This window comes from Xenopus laevis, chromosome 1S (genome assembly GCF_017654675.1).
Source record: "Xenopus laevis strain J_2021 chromosome 1S, Xenopus_laevis_v10.1, whole genome shotgun sequence".
Classification (NCBI taxonomy): Eukaryota; Metazoa; Chordata; class Amphibia; order Anura; family Pipidae; genus Xenopus; species Xenopus laevis.
In genome coordinates, this window is record NC_054372.1 from 33,782,363 (window position 1) to 33,796,611 (window position 14,249).

At 41.5% G+C, this 14,249-nt stretch overlaps 1 protein-coding gene across 1 annotated transcript; it reads left to right on the forward strand.

Moving 5' to 3' along the window:
- Positions 1 to 6,310: 6,310 nt before the first annotated feature.
- On the forward strand, positions 6,311 to 7,912 carry LOC108704277 (protein kinase C delta type). The gene is made up of 4 exons (XM_018240779.2): positions 6,311 to 6,794; positions 7,233 to 7,424; positions 7,646 to 7,754; positions 7,884 to 7,912. The coding sequence occupies exons 1-4, from the start codon at positions 6,402 to 6,404 to the stop codon at positions 7,910 to 7,912; spliced, it is 723 nt and encodes a 240-aa protein (XP_018096268.1). The 5' UTR covers positions 6,311 to 6,401.
- Positions 7,913 to 14,249: the final 6,337 nt, after the last annotated feature.

Here is a 14,249-nt window from a genome sequence, read left to right on the forward strand (position 1 = left end):
TAACCAGCATTTCTCTATGGATGACACAATGCGTAGACTTACATTCAGAAGCAACTTCCCTGACCCGAGTAGTGAACCAGAAAGCCGTCCAGTCATAGCAGCTGCTCCATCCTTGCAGACACCTACACAAAATGACCAATTCTGTTTTCCTGATATGTAATCATTCAGAGACTTGAACAATTCTGCAGCTGGTGTTGGATGGAAACAATAATGCACATAACATATCCTCATGCACATCCTCCTGAAACATATATCGCACAAATACAAGCATTATTGCCTTGTTCTCTTCAGTAGACTCGTCAACTTGGATTTCTTACCATGGTGACTAATTAATCCTAACAATTATGTCTCCGATTCCTCTGCTATGTCATCAATTCATCTAGTTCTAGTTCTAGCAGAAAGAGGAACCTGTGCCACATTTTGAACTGCAGCCTCTCCTAAAACTTCACAGCAAATGTCCTTAGCAGCAGGCAGGATCAACTCTTCAGCAATAGTAAAGGGCTTCTAAGCTTTAGCAATGGGGTTAGCGACTTAGAATGACACTCTTAGTGCAGAAACATTTGCTTAAGTAGTGGCCTTTAATAATTGCTTCTGTCCTTCGTGTTCACTTTTTTTTTTCTTTTGAAGAGGCTTATCTTTAAAAGCTTGGTCTCCATGTGGCGAAGCAGTTTTGAAGGTTTTAGGGCTCTTACACACGGCCGTTCCGACCTGCGCTCCCCTGCGTTCCGTTTTTTGGCGTTCAGCCGCAGGGGAGCGCAGGAATAGATGCAAGTCATTATTTGAAATGGGGCTGTACTCACTCAGGCGCGTGTAGGCGCCGAACGCAGGTTCAGACGCAACATGCTGCATTTTTCCTGCGTTCGGCGCCTACACGCGCCTGAGTGAGTATAGCCCCATTTCAAATAATGACATCATTAGATAGTTGCTCACCACATATTAGACAGAGCAGATATGGAGAATGTGAATCACCTGTTGCAATGAACCCATATTGTAAGTAAAACTCTTTGATACTTTCTTTTAAACACAGCTCTATTTGTGTTGGCAGTCTTGGTCTTCTGCTGCAGTGTTGAACTGGGACACCAGGGGCCCACTCTCCAGAGTTTTCCTGGTATCCCGGTGGGCCAGTCCGGCACTGTTCTGCTGTGTCATCATTGGGCCTTTCCTACTTTTCATAAAAGCATTTTAGCAATGATTATGTTTTGCTCATTTTTGTGAGCTTGCAAAAATAAAAACAACAAAAAACATGCAAACAGTATTTTGGTCATTTCGGGGGTTCTGTAGAAAGTGTCTTGCATAGGTTTCCATGGTGACACGCCAATGCATACGCACACTGCATCCGCCTTAAAGGAGAACTAAAGTTTAACTAAAGAAGTAGCTAGAAATGTTGTACATTTTGTTTTGGGCTTCTGTACCAGCCCAAGGCAACCACAGTCCTTTAGCAGTAAAGATCTGTGTCTCAAAGATGCCCCAGTAGCTCCCCATCTTCTTTTCTGCTGATTCACTGCACATACTCTGTGCTGCTGTCACTTACTGAGCTTAGGGACCCACTCACAATATACAGTATACATAGAATATAAATGTCACAATATAAGGCTGATTAGTAATTACTACAGATAATTACTACATGGCAGCACAGAAACCAGTGCAATAATCAGATATTACAAAAAAACTACCAAATTTAGGAAAGCTTTGCTGTTTGGTCCACACATCTTAACCTATTTTATGTACTGTACATTCAAAAAAAATCAGGGGTCTGCATACTCTTGAGGGCTCTTATGACGCATGAAATGCATTAAGGGGCTCAATTTGCAGGAGCCAAAATGTTACCCATAAACACTTATGTATGATTTTCATTGTGCGGGGTCCTCCACATGTAATATATTTGGGTAAATCTAAGGACATTGGAAACCTTTATTTTTGCTTGTTTGATCTTGGTAATTTACTGGTTACTACATGCCTGATTTGTTAACAGACCAGTGGAAATATCTGGAAAGCAGAATTATTGCCCCCATACACGGGCCGATAAAAGCTGCCGACAGACTGAGTCGGCAGCTTATTGGCCTATGTGTGGGGCCATCCGACGGGCTTCACTGATTGATATCTGGCAGAAAGTCGGGGCAGATCTCGATTGGGCAGGTTAAAAAATCCTATATATTACCTAATTTCCCCAGAGTCTCTCCTGATAGTCGATGCCCGGTGTTGGCTGGAGGGGTCGGCACCTCTCCCAATCGTATCTATGTAGAAAATTAGCCGAACAACACAAGCTGGTGTAGCGGGGATCTCCCCTGCAAGTTTATTTAGTCAAGTGATGTGCATCACTTGACTAAATAAACTTGCAGGGGAGATCCCCGCTACACCAGCTTGTGTTGTTCGGCTAATTTTCTACACAGGTTAAAAAATCCTGTCAGATCGCAGCCGCATCTGTGCATTTATGTGTGCGTTTAAGACAATAGTACACCAAAAAGCCTACCAGGTTTACCTCCCACACAGGCAGAGTATGGCACACACACACGGGCGGAATGTGGCACACGCAAGCAGAGTAGGGCGGGCAGAGTGTGGCGCACACACACAGGCAGAGTAGGGTACACAAGGCAGGGTAGGAAAGCAACAGCGCCACTCCACTTTACTATACTATGTACACAATGCCAGTGCTGCTCCTACAACATGTCTGAGCAAGGATAAGAGACTAGGAGAGGCCTCAGGAGCACCTAGATCTCTTTTGATTTCAACATGTAGGCAATAACAGTACCACAATTTAAAGGGGCCACCTTTAAAACCAAAGGCGGATAATTGTCAGGGGGAATATATTTAGTGTATTACTCTTCTCATTGGTTTCATTAATTAGATGGTTGAAGCAGAATGAGAAAAAAGGTGAAGAATGAGCCAAAAACAGTTCCCTCAATAACTGGCTACACTGATTCATGATCCTTGCAAGCATTTTACGGTAAGAAGTCTCTAAAGAGTGTTAAAAGGATACTGTCATGGGAAAAAACATTTTTTTCAAAATGAATCAGTTAATAGTGCTGCTCCAGCAGAATTCTGCACTGAAATCCATTTCTCAAAAGAGCAAACAGATTTTTTTTATATTCAATTTTGAAATCTGACATGGGGCTAGACTTTTTGTCAATTTCCCAGCTGCCCCATGTCATGTGACTTGTGCCTGCACTTCAGGAGAGAAATGCTTTCTGGCAGGCTGCTGTTTTTCCTTCTCAATGTAACTGAATGTGTCTCAGTGGGACATGGGTTTTTACTATTGAGTGTTGTTCTTAGATCTACCAGGCAGTTGTTATCTTGTGTTAGGGAGCTGTTATCTGGTTACCTTCCCATTGTTCTTTTGTTTGGCTGCTGGGAGGGGGTAATATCACTCCAACTTGCAGTAGAGCAGTAAAGAGTGATTGAAGTTTATCAGAGCACAAGTCACATGACATGGGGCAGCTGGGAAATTGACAAAATGTCTAGCCCCATGTCAGATTTCAAAATTGAATATAAAAAAATCTGTTTGCTCTTTTGAGAAATGGATTTCAGTGCAGAATTCTGCTGGAGCAGCACTATTAATTGATTCATTTTGAAAAATGTTTTTTTCCCATGACAGTATCCCTTTAAGTATTATCTAAAGAATTGAACATTAAGGGGCAAATGTATCAAGGGTTGAATATCGAGGGTTAATTAACCCTCGATGTTCGACTGGGGAATTAAAAGTTATTTTGTATATGGAGCTAAATGTTATTATCTAGCAGGGATCTCCTTCATGATTTATGCACAAAGATACCCATATTACCTGCACATGTTATAATATATAAGAATAAGAGGTTTGACCTACTAATCAGATGTATATTTTGCCCTGGTTCTGTGCAATTAGTCTGACCTCATACAGGCATACACCAATCACTTATGGCTTTAGGTTGTTTATTTGCCCATCGGGTTGGTCTTGCACATGTCTCCCCATAGTTTAAAATTAATGCTGCCATGCTTAACCCTTGTTATACAGTAAATATTGTAAAACAGACTCATGTCCTTATATACTTCAAGTACTTAAAACAAAACTTTACCCTTTTTTTCTCAGTCCCCTATAAAACATAAAATGGGGAGCTACAGTATTTTGTAAGATTAGAGGATTAGTTTATCCTTTAATTTTAATATACCTCATTTTGTAACCTAGCTGGTACATTGCACAAGTCCAGTGGCCAAAATAGCAACCAATTAGCTTTGAGCAATCTACTATAAAATTAAAGCAAAAAAAAATCTGATGGTTTCTGTTGGCCAATAACAACCAATCAGCAATTCGTTTTGATTATTATGTTATTGGATGAATGAAATGAATGAAAGCAATGATCTGATTGGTTACTGGCAACAATGCTTGTGCAAATTTACAGTGGTGAATAATACCCACTCAGCAATTAGTTTTTATCAGTATGCTAAAAATATAAGTCCTAATGGTTGCTATTGGCTTGTACAATTTAGCATTTATGTGTTGGTGCTGGATCCCAATAATCTCTTAATAAATTTATGGTGGCCTGAAACAGTGGGTGGGTCTGTTTATTACTAGAAGAGAGTGGTACTTTGTATTGTTTATCAGGGTAATGGGTCCAGTACTGAGAGTTCTGCATTAACAGGGTAACAGGAAAAGGTGCTTTTTCTTTTTTGGGGGGGCTTTTTGAAGTTAAGTGTGGTTAATGTGTTATAACCCAGTTTTACTGTATTTGACCACTTTGGGCTAATGTGCCCAAACATGAGCTCTGAAAAACAGCTGGAACTGGCAATAATTTGTATATGGCCCCTGCAAGAGAACACGTCCTGGGACAAAAATCACATGATGTTGCAATTGGAGAGTCAGTCTCACTCATACACTGCACCACCTAGGGCCCATGCATGGAGCACTTGCAACGTTTTACCGTAAAATTCACAAATTTCGCATGAAATTTGCGAAACGTCGAAAAATTCGTGAAACGGCGCCGGTGTCTCGTTTTTGACACCGGCGCCCGTTTTTTTACGCCAGTGGCCGTTTTTGACGCCGGCGTCCGTTTTTTTCCGATGCCGCCGAATATTTTTTCGATTTTTGGCTAAATTTTTCAGGCGATTTTAGCGGGCGTTTCGCAAATTTATTCGCTGGCGGCGAATCGTGCAAATTCGCGGCGTATTTGCGCCAGGCGAATAATTTTGCCAATCACTAGTCAGTGCAGATTCCACACTGCAATATGTGCCTGATAAAAACAACCAGCCATTTTCATTATTTGCCAGTCTGTTATTCAGACTACTTCCTGGTTTCTATGGTAATAAGACCCTGGCAACTCCATAATGGGGAGACAGAACAAAATGTTAACTCAATAGGAAGCAAAGAATAGTCAAATTGCAAATTGATTGAGCACCTAACTGGCTACATCATATTACAAAAATGTATTTCGAAGTGAACTAGAACTTTAGAAACTTTAAAAGTGTATGTATAATAAACTGAATATTGTTAATATCCATAATGCAGGTTTATAAGCGCCTGCCCCTATAATAATCATTATTCAAATATATACAGAACAGTTCACAAGACCCTTCCTGTCAAATATACTTCAGTCATTTATAGTGCAATTCAGTTGGTGCTGTGTTTGCACATGGATAGTATAGCTCACCTTCATTGCAATCAGAATGTATGTACCATAACAGGAGCAATTGTGTTAATGAGGAAGTAAATTATTCAGTCTTTCATATACATTTGGTTATGATTATAAATGACAGACATGTGTCTCTTTTTCCCACAGGAGTTGGAATGAGCCCACTGGATGTCCACAATTATGACTTCCATTCCATTCTTGGGCAAGGAGGATTCGGCAAAGTGAGTGACCAGTTTCCCAAGAAGATACTTTATTACTGTAAATGCTAGTTAAGATTCTGCAACTGACAAATACATTTTCTTATGTAATCTTTATTATGATTTTTAAATGTTATTTTTAAAGAAAATCTATTTATTCTGAGGTTATGTTGGCTACATTTGCCAACCAGCACGTGGCCATGAAGGTGATCAAGCAAAGTCCGAAATGCAATTACAGCAGCATCCGGATAGAAGCCAGTGTGCTCATGATGCCTCATGAAAGCCCATTCCTGTGCCAAGGTTATGCAGCTTTTGAAGCTCAGGTATAGAACTGGGACAATATTAGCATTTATTCCATTTTGTGCCATCTCTTTCAGTGTTTTAATCTCTTTCCATTTGTCTGTATAACCAGCATCATGTTTTCCTGGTGATGGAGTACCTCAGTGGGGGCAGCCTTGCACGTCACCTGGATTTCTACGGGAGCTTGACACAGTGCTGTAAGTGATACGGATGGATTTTAGGATAAGGCATACAGCAATGAAAATAATGCGCAACAATTTGTATCTTTCTTTTTACCATTAAAAATAATACAAGTGAATATATCATGAATTTCTTCATGCTTGTTTACATTGACATCTTGTTTTTTTCAAAAGTTTCCATTCAGCGGAGATCGTGTGCGGCCTGGAGTTCCTGCACAACTGCGGCATTGTTCATCGGTCAGTATAGATCTTATCTGCCTAATATTTCTATTGGGTTATCTATATTTTATCACTTTACATTGCTTCCAACCTTCAGTTTCTATATCTGTTTGATTTATCTTATCTGCCTCTACATATACTCCCTTTTTCTATATTACAGAGATCTCAAGCCTGACAACATCCTGCTGGACCAGGACGGCCATGTTAAAATATCAGACTTCGGCCTGGCAGTTCCTAACGTGTTCGGTGACAAGACCATCAGTGGCCGGGCAGGAACATTGTGGTACATGGCTCCAGAGGTGAGCAGTGCAACTCCAGTACATTCATAGTATTAATTCAGTAACTGAGTGTATAAGTGCATGTGCCCAAAGTAAACCCCAGCTCGTAAATTTACAAACATAGCGGTATTTTGTAATTAATATTTTAGCACTTGTCTAAAAAGGTATATTGGGATTAATACAAGATAGGAATGCCTCCATTTATATCTGCTTATATGTCTGTATGGAATTATTAATCATTTGCCAATAATGGACTTTCAGTTTCTTAATATAATGTCTTTATTTAGCCCTAATAGTCAGAACTACAGCAGTAAAACTACTTCACATGTTTTACTCATTCTCAGTCCTGTGTGTAAATTGTGTCATGTGATCAGTTCTTTTAATATTGTACAAAGGTCAGAATATCATAGGGCAAGTTCATTCCTGTCTTTTTTATTTGTTATTCCCATTGTTTTCAAGGTCCTGCAAGGGCAGAGATACAATGCTGCAGTGGATTGGTGGGCACTTGGAATCATCATGTGTCAAATGGCTTCTGGGGACTCCCCCTTTTATGAAGGCAACGATAGGGAGAAGGTCATCAGCTCTATCATCAATGATGAGCCCAGGATTCCTCGTTGGCTGAATGACGATCTCAAGGATCTTCTGAGAAAGGTGAACATGAGCAGTGGGATGGAGTAACATTCACAAATATATATATATGTAAAGGTTGGGGTCATTATTGAACTGAGTCCCCATTTTTTATGGGGTGTGGAAAATGGTCTCTGCTTTTATACATCATTGTAATAGAATCCAGGGAGCTTAAAACCATATTACTGACAAGCAGTAACAATATTAAATGTATCATTTTGTATTTTTGCTTTTTATTCCCTCAGCTCCTGGAGAAGGATCCAAATCAGCGCCTTGGTGCTCATGGGAATATAAAATACCACCTATACTTCTCTGGAATCGAAAAAAGTACCACTCCCTTTCCAGCTAAGAGCAGTAAGTACATGATTGCGGAATGCCAATTCATTAGAAATATAGTCATGGATAATTATCATTACATAACCACAGATTAGCATATTCCATATCATCCTGGCTAAATTGTTGTTTTTCTCTTTTTTTCTGCAGCCTCCAATGGAGCCTCTCATGCCATCTGAGGAAAATCCTCTGTCCTTCCTGTTGTAGGACCTTTGCTTTGTATATAATTATTTAAAAGTTTTTTATAACACATTTTCCTTCCTACAGGTACAGGTAAGTATAATTATTATAGTTACAGTTAATATTTGAAGTGAATGGTGTGTGACTGTGTGAGTGAATGTGAGATATGAAAGGCCAAGGGTGTAACAAGAGGGCAAGGGGATCTGACATTTAACATTCAGCTTTGCCTTCATACACATGTCTGTTGAACCCACACCCTCATATTAATGCTTATAGTCCAATCATCAATGCCAGGAAAGGTTTTTTTCCCCCAGTACATGTGGTTTTCTTTTGTCGTCCTGCAGATGAACTAGAAGTTTATTAAGAAGATTCTGAGCAAAGGGTAAACTTCACAGACATGAGTAAGCCTCACTATTTTCTTATGATGTTATTTATTAACTGTTGCTATAATATTATTAGACCCCCTGAGGAATGTTACACCCGGAGTGAATGGACAGTAACAGGGTTGAAGCCTTGACGTGGCGTTACTGCTCACATGTGTAATCATGTGCTAATTCAACCAATTATGTGACAGTGTGAGTGGTATAGTTGAATTGTCAGAACTGCAGTCTCTTCAGTCAGAGCACAATTTATTCTTGTACAAATGGGACTGTAACTAGTGACAATGTAAATTTCCTGACCAATTTTGTGTTTTGTATTTGAAGTTTTCATATGCATTGATCAGAATTGATATTGAAAGCATTATATGTTTGTCCATTTCTATCTCTGCACTGCTTGTTCTGACTACATGCAACAGTAAAACAATACTGCAGTAGTGAGCTCTTCTCCAGCCCAGACACAAGGCATTGTGAGAAACTAAAGTCTTGGCAAGAAGAGAGTTGATTATTGCGACACTGTTTGAATGGTACATGTAGTCAGAACTAGTGTTGGTTGAAATAGTAAAGAAGAGACCAAAGCAACAACAGCCCTTTAGCAGGGAAGAGCTGTGCCTTCCAAAATGCCCCAGTAGTTCTCCATCTTTCTGTCGATTCACTGCACATGCTCTGTGCAGGGACCGACTCACAATATACTGTACATATATACATATAATACACAAAAGCCATGAATATCCTGTAAATTATATCCTTATAAACGGTGAGTAGTGATGTCATCAGTTATAAACGGTGAGTTCTGATGTAATTTCTGTCACATGACTCACTGAAACTTGTGTATCATAATAAATAAAGTACCCCCAGTTGCAAAATATGAGGATATTAGAAGTTACCTCGGAGTTTCATGACCTGTATAAAAGCACTCGGCCTTCGGCCTCGTACTTTTATATGGTCATGAAACTCCTCGGTAACTTATAATATCCTTAAATTTTACAAGAGGGGGTACTTTATTCACTATATATGGATTGTGAAACTACAATGGTAGTTTATATTATAAAGTGCCCCTGGGGATTGCTCTATTGTGGTAAAACAGTAAGGCAACTGAAGGAGAGAATTGGCATGCATCGGTCAAGTATTAGGGCAGCATTAGGGCTCTTACACATGAGCGTTTTTACCTGCGCTCCCATGCGTTCCATTTTTCGGCGTTCAGCCGCAGGGGAGCGCAGGAATAGACACATTTCATTATTTCAAATGGGGCTGTACTCACACAGGCGCATGTAGGCGCCGAACGCAGGTTGAGACGCAACATGCTGCATTTTTCCTGCGTTCGGCGAAATAAACTGGTACTCTTTGTTTTCACTGCAAGAACTGCAAGAACCTCCTGGAGTCCATTCTTTCTATTTTTATTGCACAGTAGCCTGTGGGAGTTGTAGTTACTTTACACCACTTAGCAAAGGTCCTGTCTGAAGGGTTAGAGTCACGTGTAACCCTTGCTCTAATCACTAGCTGGACATTAACTCCTTTTGGTCTGCCTAGCCCAAGCTAGTGTTACACTTATCAAAGAGTGAAGTTAGAGATCACAACAGTCCTCTAGAGTGAAATTCCGCCACTCTCCATTAATTTCTATTGGATTTTTTAAAAAGTATTTATCAATGGGTGAAAGTGAAAGTTCACCCTTTGATAAATACTCTTTTAAAAATCCCATAGAAACGAATGCAGAGTGGTAGAATTTCACTCTAGAGCAGGGCTGTCCAACTGGCGATGCGGCCCGCGACCCCCCCTTATATGGCCCTCCACATCAAAGTCTGCCTGCTGTGTCTGTTTACCATATGTAAAATTTAAAAGGTATCACTACAGAGATTGACTGGCCCCTGCATTGTTTAAACCTCAAATTCACACTGTAATCGCCTGTATTGTTCACACCTGTGATCCCCCCTGTATTGTTCACACTTGTGACACCTCTATTGTTCACTCCCCTAAAGGCCTGTACTGTTCCACCTGAGACCCAGACTGAAACTGCCCACATTGTTCACCTGTTCACACCTTATTCAAAATGCTAATAGGGCACCAGCACTGTGTCACTGTATGTAGTACATATTAGGGCTCTTACACATGAGCGTTCTGACCTGCGCTCCCTTGCGTTCCGTTTTTTGGCGTTCAGCCGCAGGGGAGCACAGGAATAGACGCAAGTCATTATTTGAAATGGGGCTGTACTCACTCAGGCGCGTGTAGGCAGGGCCGGCCTTAGGCCTATTGGACCAATTGGGCCCAATAGGGCCCCGCACCTCTGGGGGCCCCGCACCAGAGGGCAGCACAGATAGTATTTCCCCCAGCACATGATGCTGCCTGGCCTGCCCCCAACTTTGAGAGTCCAGCCCATCCCCAAATCCATAGGTCCAGCCCACCCCCAACTCTGATAAGCCAGCCTATCCCCCAAGTCCATAGGTCTAGCCCGCCCCTAACTCTCATAGGCCCAGCTTTCCTCCAACTTTGATAGGCCCTGCCTGCCCCCAATCCAACCAAGCCTGCTCCCAAGCTGAATCGGCCCAACCTGCCCCAAACTAATTGGTCCAGTCCACTCTCCTATTTCCTCCCTCTCTCTCTTACCCTGTGTGCCCCTATTATGTGCCCCTATTTCATCCCTCTCACTCTCTTACCTTGTCTGCCCCTTTCCTTTCTATTTTGTGCCTGTATGCCCTTATTTTCCTAAATATTTGTTGTGTCAGTAGGCAGCAACACTTTGTTTAGGGGCCCCGCCAACATGGTTCCAATTGGGCCCCACATTTGATAGGACCAGCCCTGCGTGTAGGCGCCGAACGCAGGTTCAGACGCAACATGCTGCATTTTTCCTGCGTTCAGTGCCTACACGCGCCTGAGTGAGTACAGCCCCATTTCAAATAATGACTTGCGTCTATTCCTGCGCTCCCCTGTGGCTGAACGCCAAAAAACGGAACTCAGGGGAGCGCAGGTCAGAACGCTCATGTGTAAGAGCCCTTAGAATGATAGCTTTACTTGTCTCCTGCTCTGTTCTGTCATCCCTATGCTCCCTGTGTGTGTCATACTTTGGTATTTGTTCTGGGGGTTTGTTAGCAATTGAAAAGTATTGTTAAGATCCCCATAGACGCGACAATTCTTCTTGCCAAACGACCGATTTTAGGGAAGCCCGACCAATCCTTCGAAATTATTGTGTGGTTAGTGGTATTCGAACGATCGTACATCTTACAATTTTTCGGCAGACATCTGTCAGGAAATTGATCAGCCAGGTCAAAAAATCTTTGTCGGTCCCAGTGCAATCTATCTATGTTTGCAGGGCCAAGCAGGCAGCTCCCCTTTGTTTTCCTGGCAAATTGGTCTTTTTAGTTGATGGTAAATTCGTACGATCATACGATCGTTCTGAGAAGATCGTGGTCTCACGATCAGGATCTGATCTTTTAAAAATCTCAACATCTATGGCCATCTTAAGTGGCCCCTAAGGTGTTTAATCATATGCTGGGGTACTGTATTATACACAGGGGAGGAGGAGGCATATGGATTTATGGGTATGTCTTATATGACTTAGCTTTTTTCACATATGAGTGACATCCTTGCCAGGGCAGGCACCAGGTAGTTTGGCACCCTAGGCAAGAGCTTCACTGTCCCGAATTACCATTTCCATCCTTACCATGATGGTGTTAGGGAATAATCCAAAGACCGGAGATCACCGAGGTAAAAGGAATAATCCAAGTTTATTATTTATATAATAAACATACACGAGCTCCATGGGTTCTGATACACAAGTAGGTCAGAACTGAGAAACAAAAGATTGACCACACATTATATACCCTTCAGGAGAGGAACTTCAATGGGAAAAGGCCTCTCTAGGGAGAAAAGGGAGTATTGGCAAGTATCTATCATAGTGTCTCAGTGTACAATTATCTAGTGTTAGCTAGCTATGTGAACGAGAAGGGAGTAACATAGTGGGAGAGCTTCAAGGCCAGGGCACCTGCTAGAAGCAAAAGGATAACATAACATACTACTGATAAGGACCTTCTCAGATGGCACACTGTCTCCTGGGTAGTCTTGAAACAGTTCATAGAAGGGCCCCATGGGCACTTTGAAACTGCTCAGTCTACCTTGGAGGGGGGCTTAGGAATGCGAGGGGCCATCTAGGGCCTGCAAGACTTTTCCTTCCACAATCCCACAATCCGTTTTGTCAGTTCTTCTGACAACCATAATACAAAACAAACAATTAAACATAGCATACCTTATAAATGCAATGGATACAACCTATATGAGAATACATCTGGTATATAATGTTCATACACTGTGGTGGTTCATTGAAGTCAATTTTTAGACTTTTAGTGTTCTTAGGATAGAACAGAACAGGTTTAGAAGAGCTTGCCTTTAGAAAAGAGTGAGACAATAAGGAGGTACAGCAAGAACAACAGCAACAAATGATGTTAGGTAGACAATAGATGACTAGAAGGATGACACCAACACAAACGAGGACATACAGAATGGTATGGAAAATCTTAGCACTGATATCGTGGAACCATGTGGATGGGTCCAACCAGGGGAAGATGGATTGTTCCTTGTGATTGGTTAAAAAGGTGTCCTTCCTCTGCTAAACCTTTACCAGGTGCTTGTCATCAATGTAATTACAACTGTACCTAACCCTCCTTGACTAGCTGGAAGATAATCTAACACTAAACAATGCGGCAGAACTTCCTTCTTCAAACTGTTGTCATATTCAGTAGTAATGTTATCAAGCAACAACATACTAGACATAAGGCTAAAGGCTTTCTTAATGCAACATCTATTTACCTCAGGGGAAGTTAAAGAGAGCTCTTGCCTTACCTTTAAAGATGCACGCTTCATTTGGAAGTGTGCTGGAATCTAAGCTATCTTAATATCTTTAGCTTCCATATACCAGGTGGGATGAAGCAATTTAGCAATCATACATACACCATGGGAGCCTTTTGGTAGCCACGGATAGGCACATTTACCACAAACAAAGTAATAAGGTGAAGGAGGTATAGATGATTAGCGGAACTGTATAGATGATTAGCGGAACATAAGTGTACCAACTTACCAATATCCTTGGGCGACACCGTTTTATGAAACTGGAGAAGTGTCAAATTACCTCAAGGCCTGTTAACTATATCCTGACAGGATAGAGAGCTGACAAAGGATAATGTGTACATATCCATCAATCAGTAATAGTGTGGATGCTGTTATAACATACATTTTAACAAAAGCATTATCATTAGGCTCAAACAGTTATGCATATAAGTCTCTTTTGACAACCTTAACCTGATCGGTTGACGACATATTAGCCTCCGAAGTTGGTGAGGCTGCTGTTTGTTTACTTGTGAGTTGTCGTTGCCTGCAGGCTTTATGAGTGCTATCGTCAGCACAGCAACGAAGATAATGATGTGCAGTACGGAGACACAGATGATAAGTCTTTTATCTGGCCTTGGGCCAAAGCATCTGGCACACAGAGACATGATGGTGCTGCTGAGGATCTTCACCCGATGGGGACCTACGTCTTTTGCACTGCACGTTAGGGTCCCTGGGACTTAGGTGGTGGAGGGAAAGAGGCGTTATTATGTCCTACAATTCCCCCCCCCACTTACACCGCAGGTGGAAGTTGAGATTTCGGTTTCCCTTCAACCTTTACAGCTGTTTCTGTGACTAGGAGTACCTGGAATGGTAATTTTCAGCGAGGTTGAAGATCTTTGGCACTGTGTCTCCTTATGAGGATCCAATCTCCTGGAATGAGAGCATGTGGTTCCAGAACATCCGCTGGATCTGGTAATGAAGAATAAACTCGAGAACACAATTTGGTTAGTTCCTTATGTAACTGAGAAACATATTCAGTCATTCTTCCATAGTTCATGCAAAGAAGATGAGTAGAAGGAAAGTACTGAGCCATGCGTGCTTGTCTCCCAAACAATATTTCATATGGGGAGAGTTTACTTAGCCT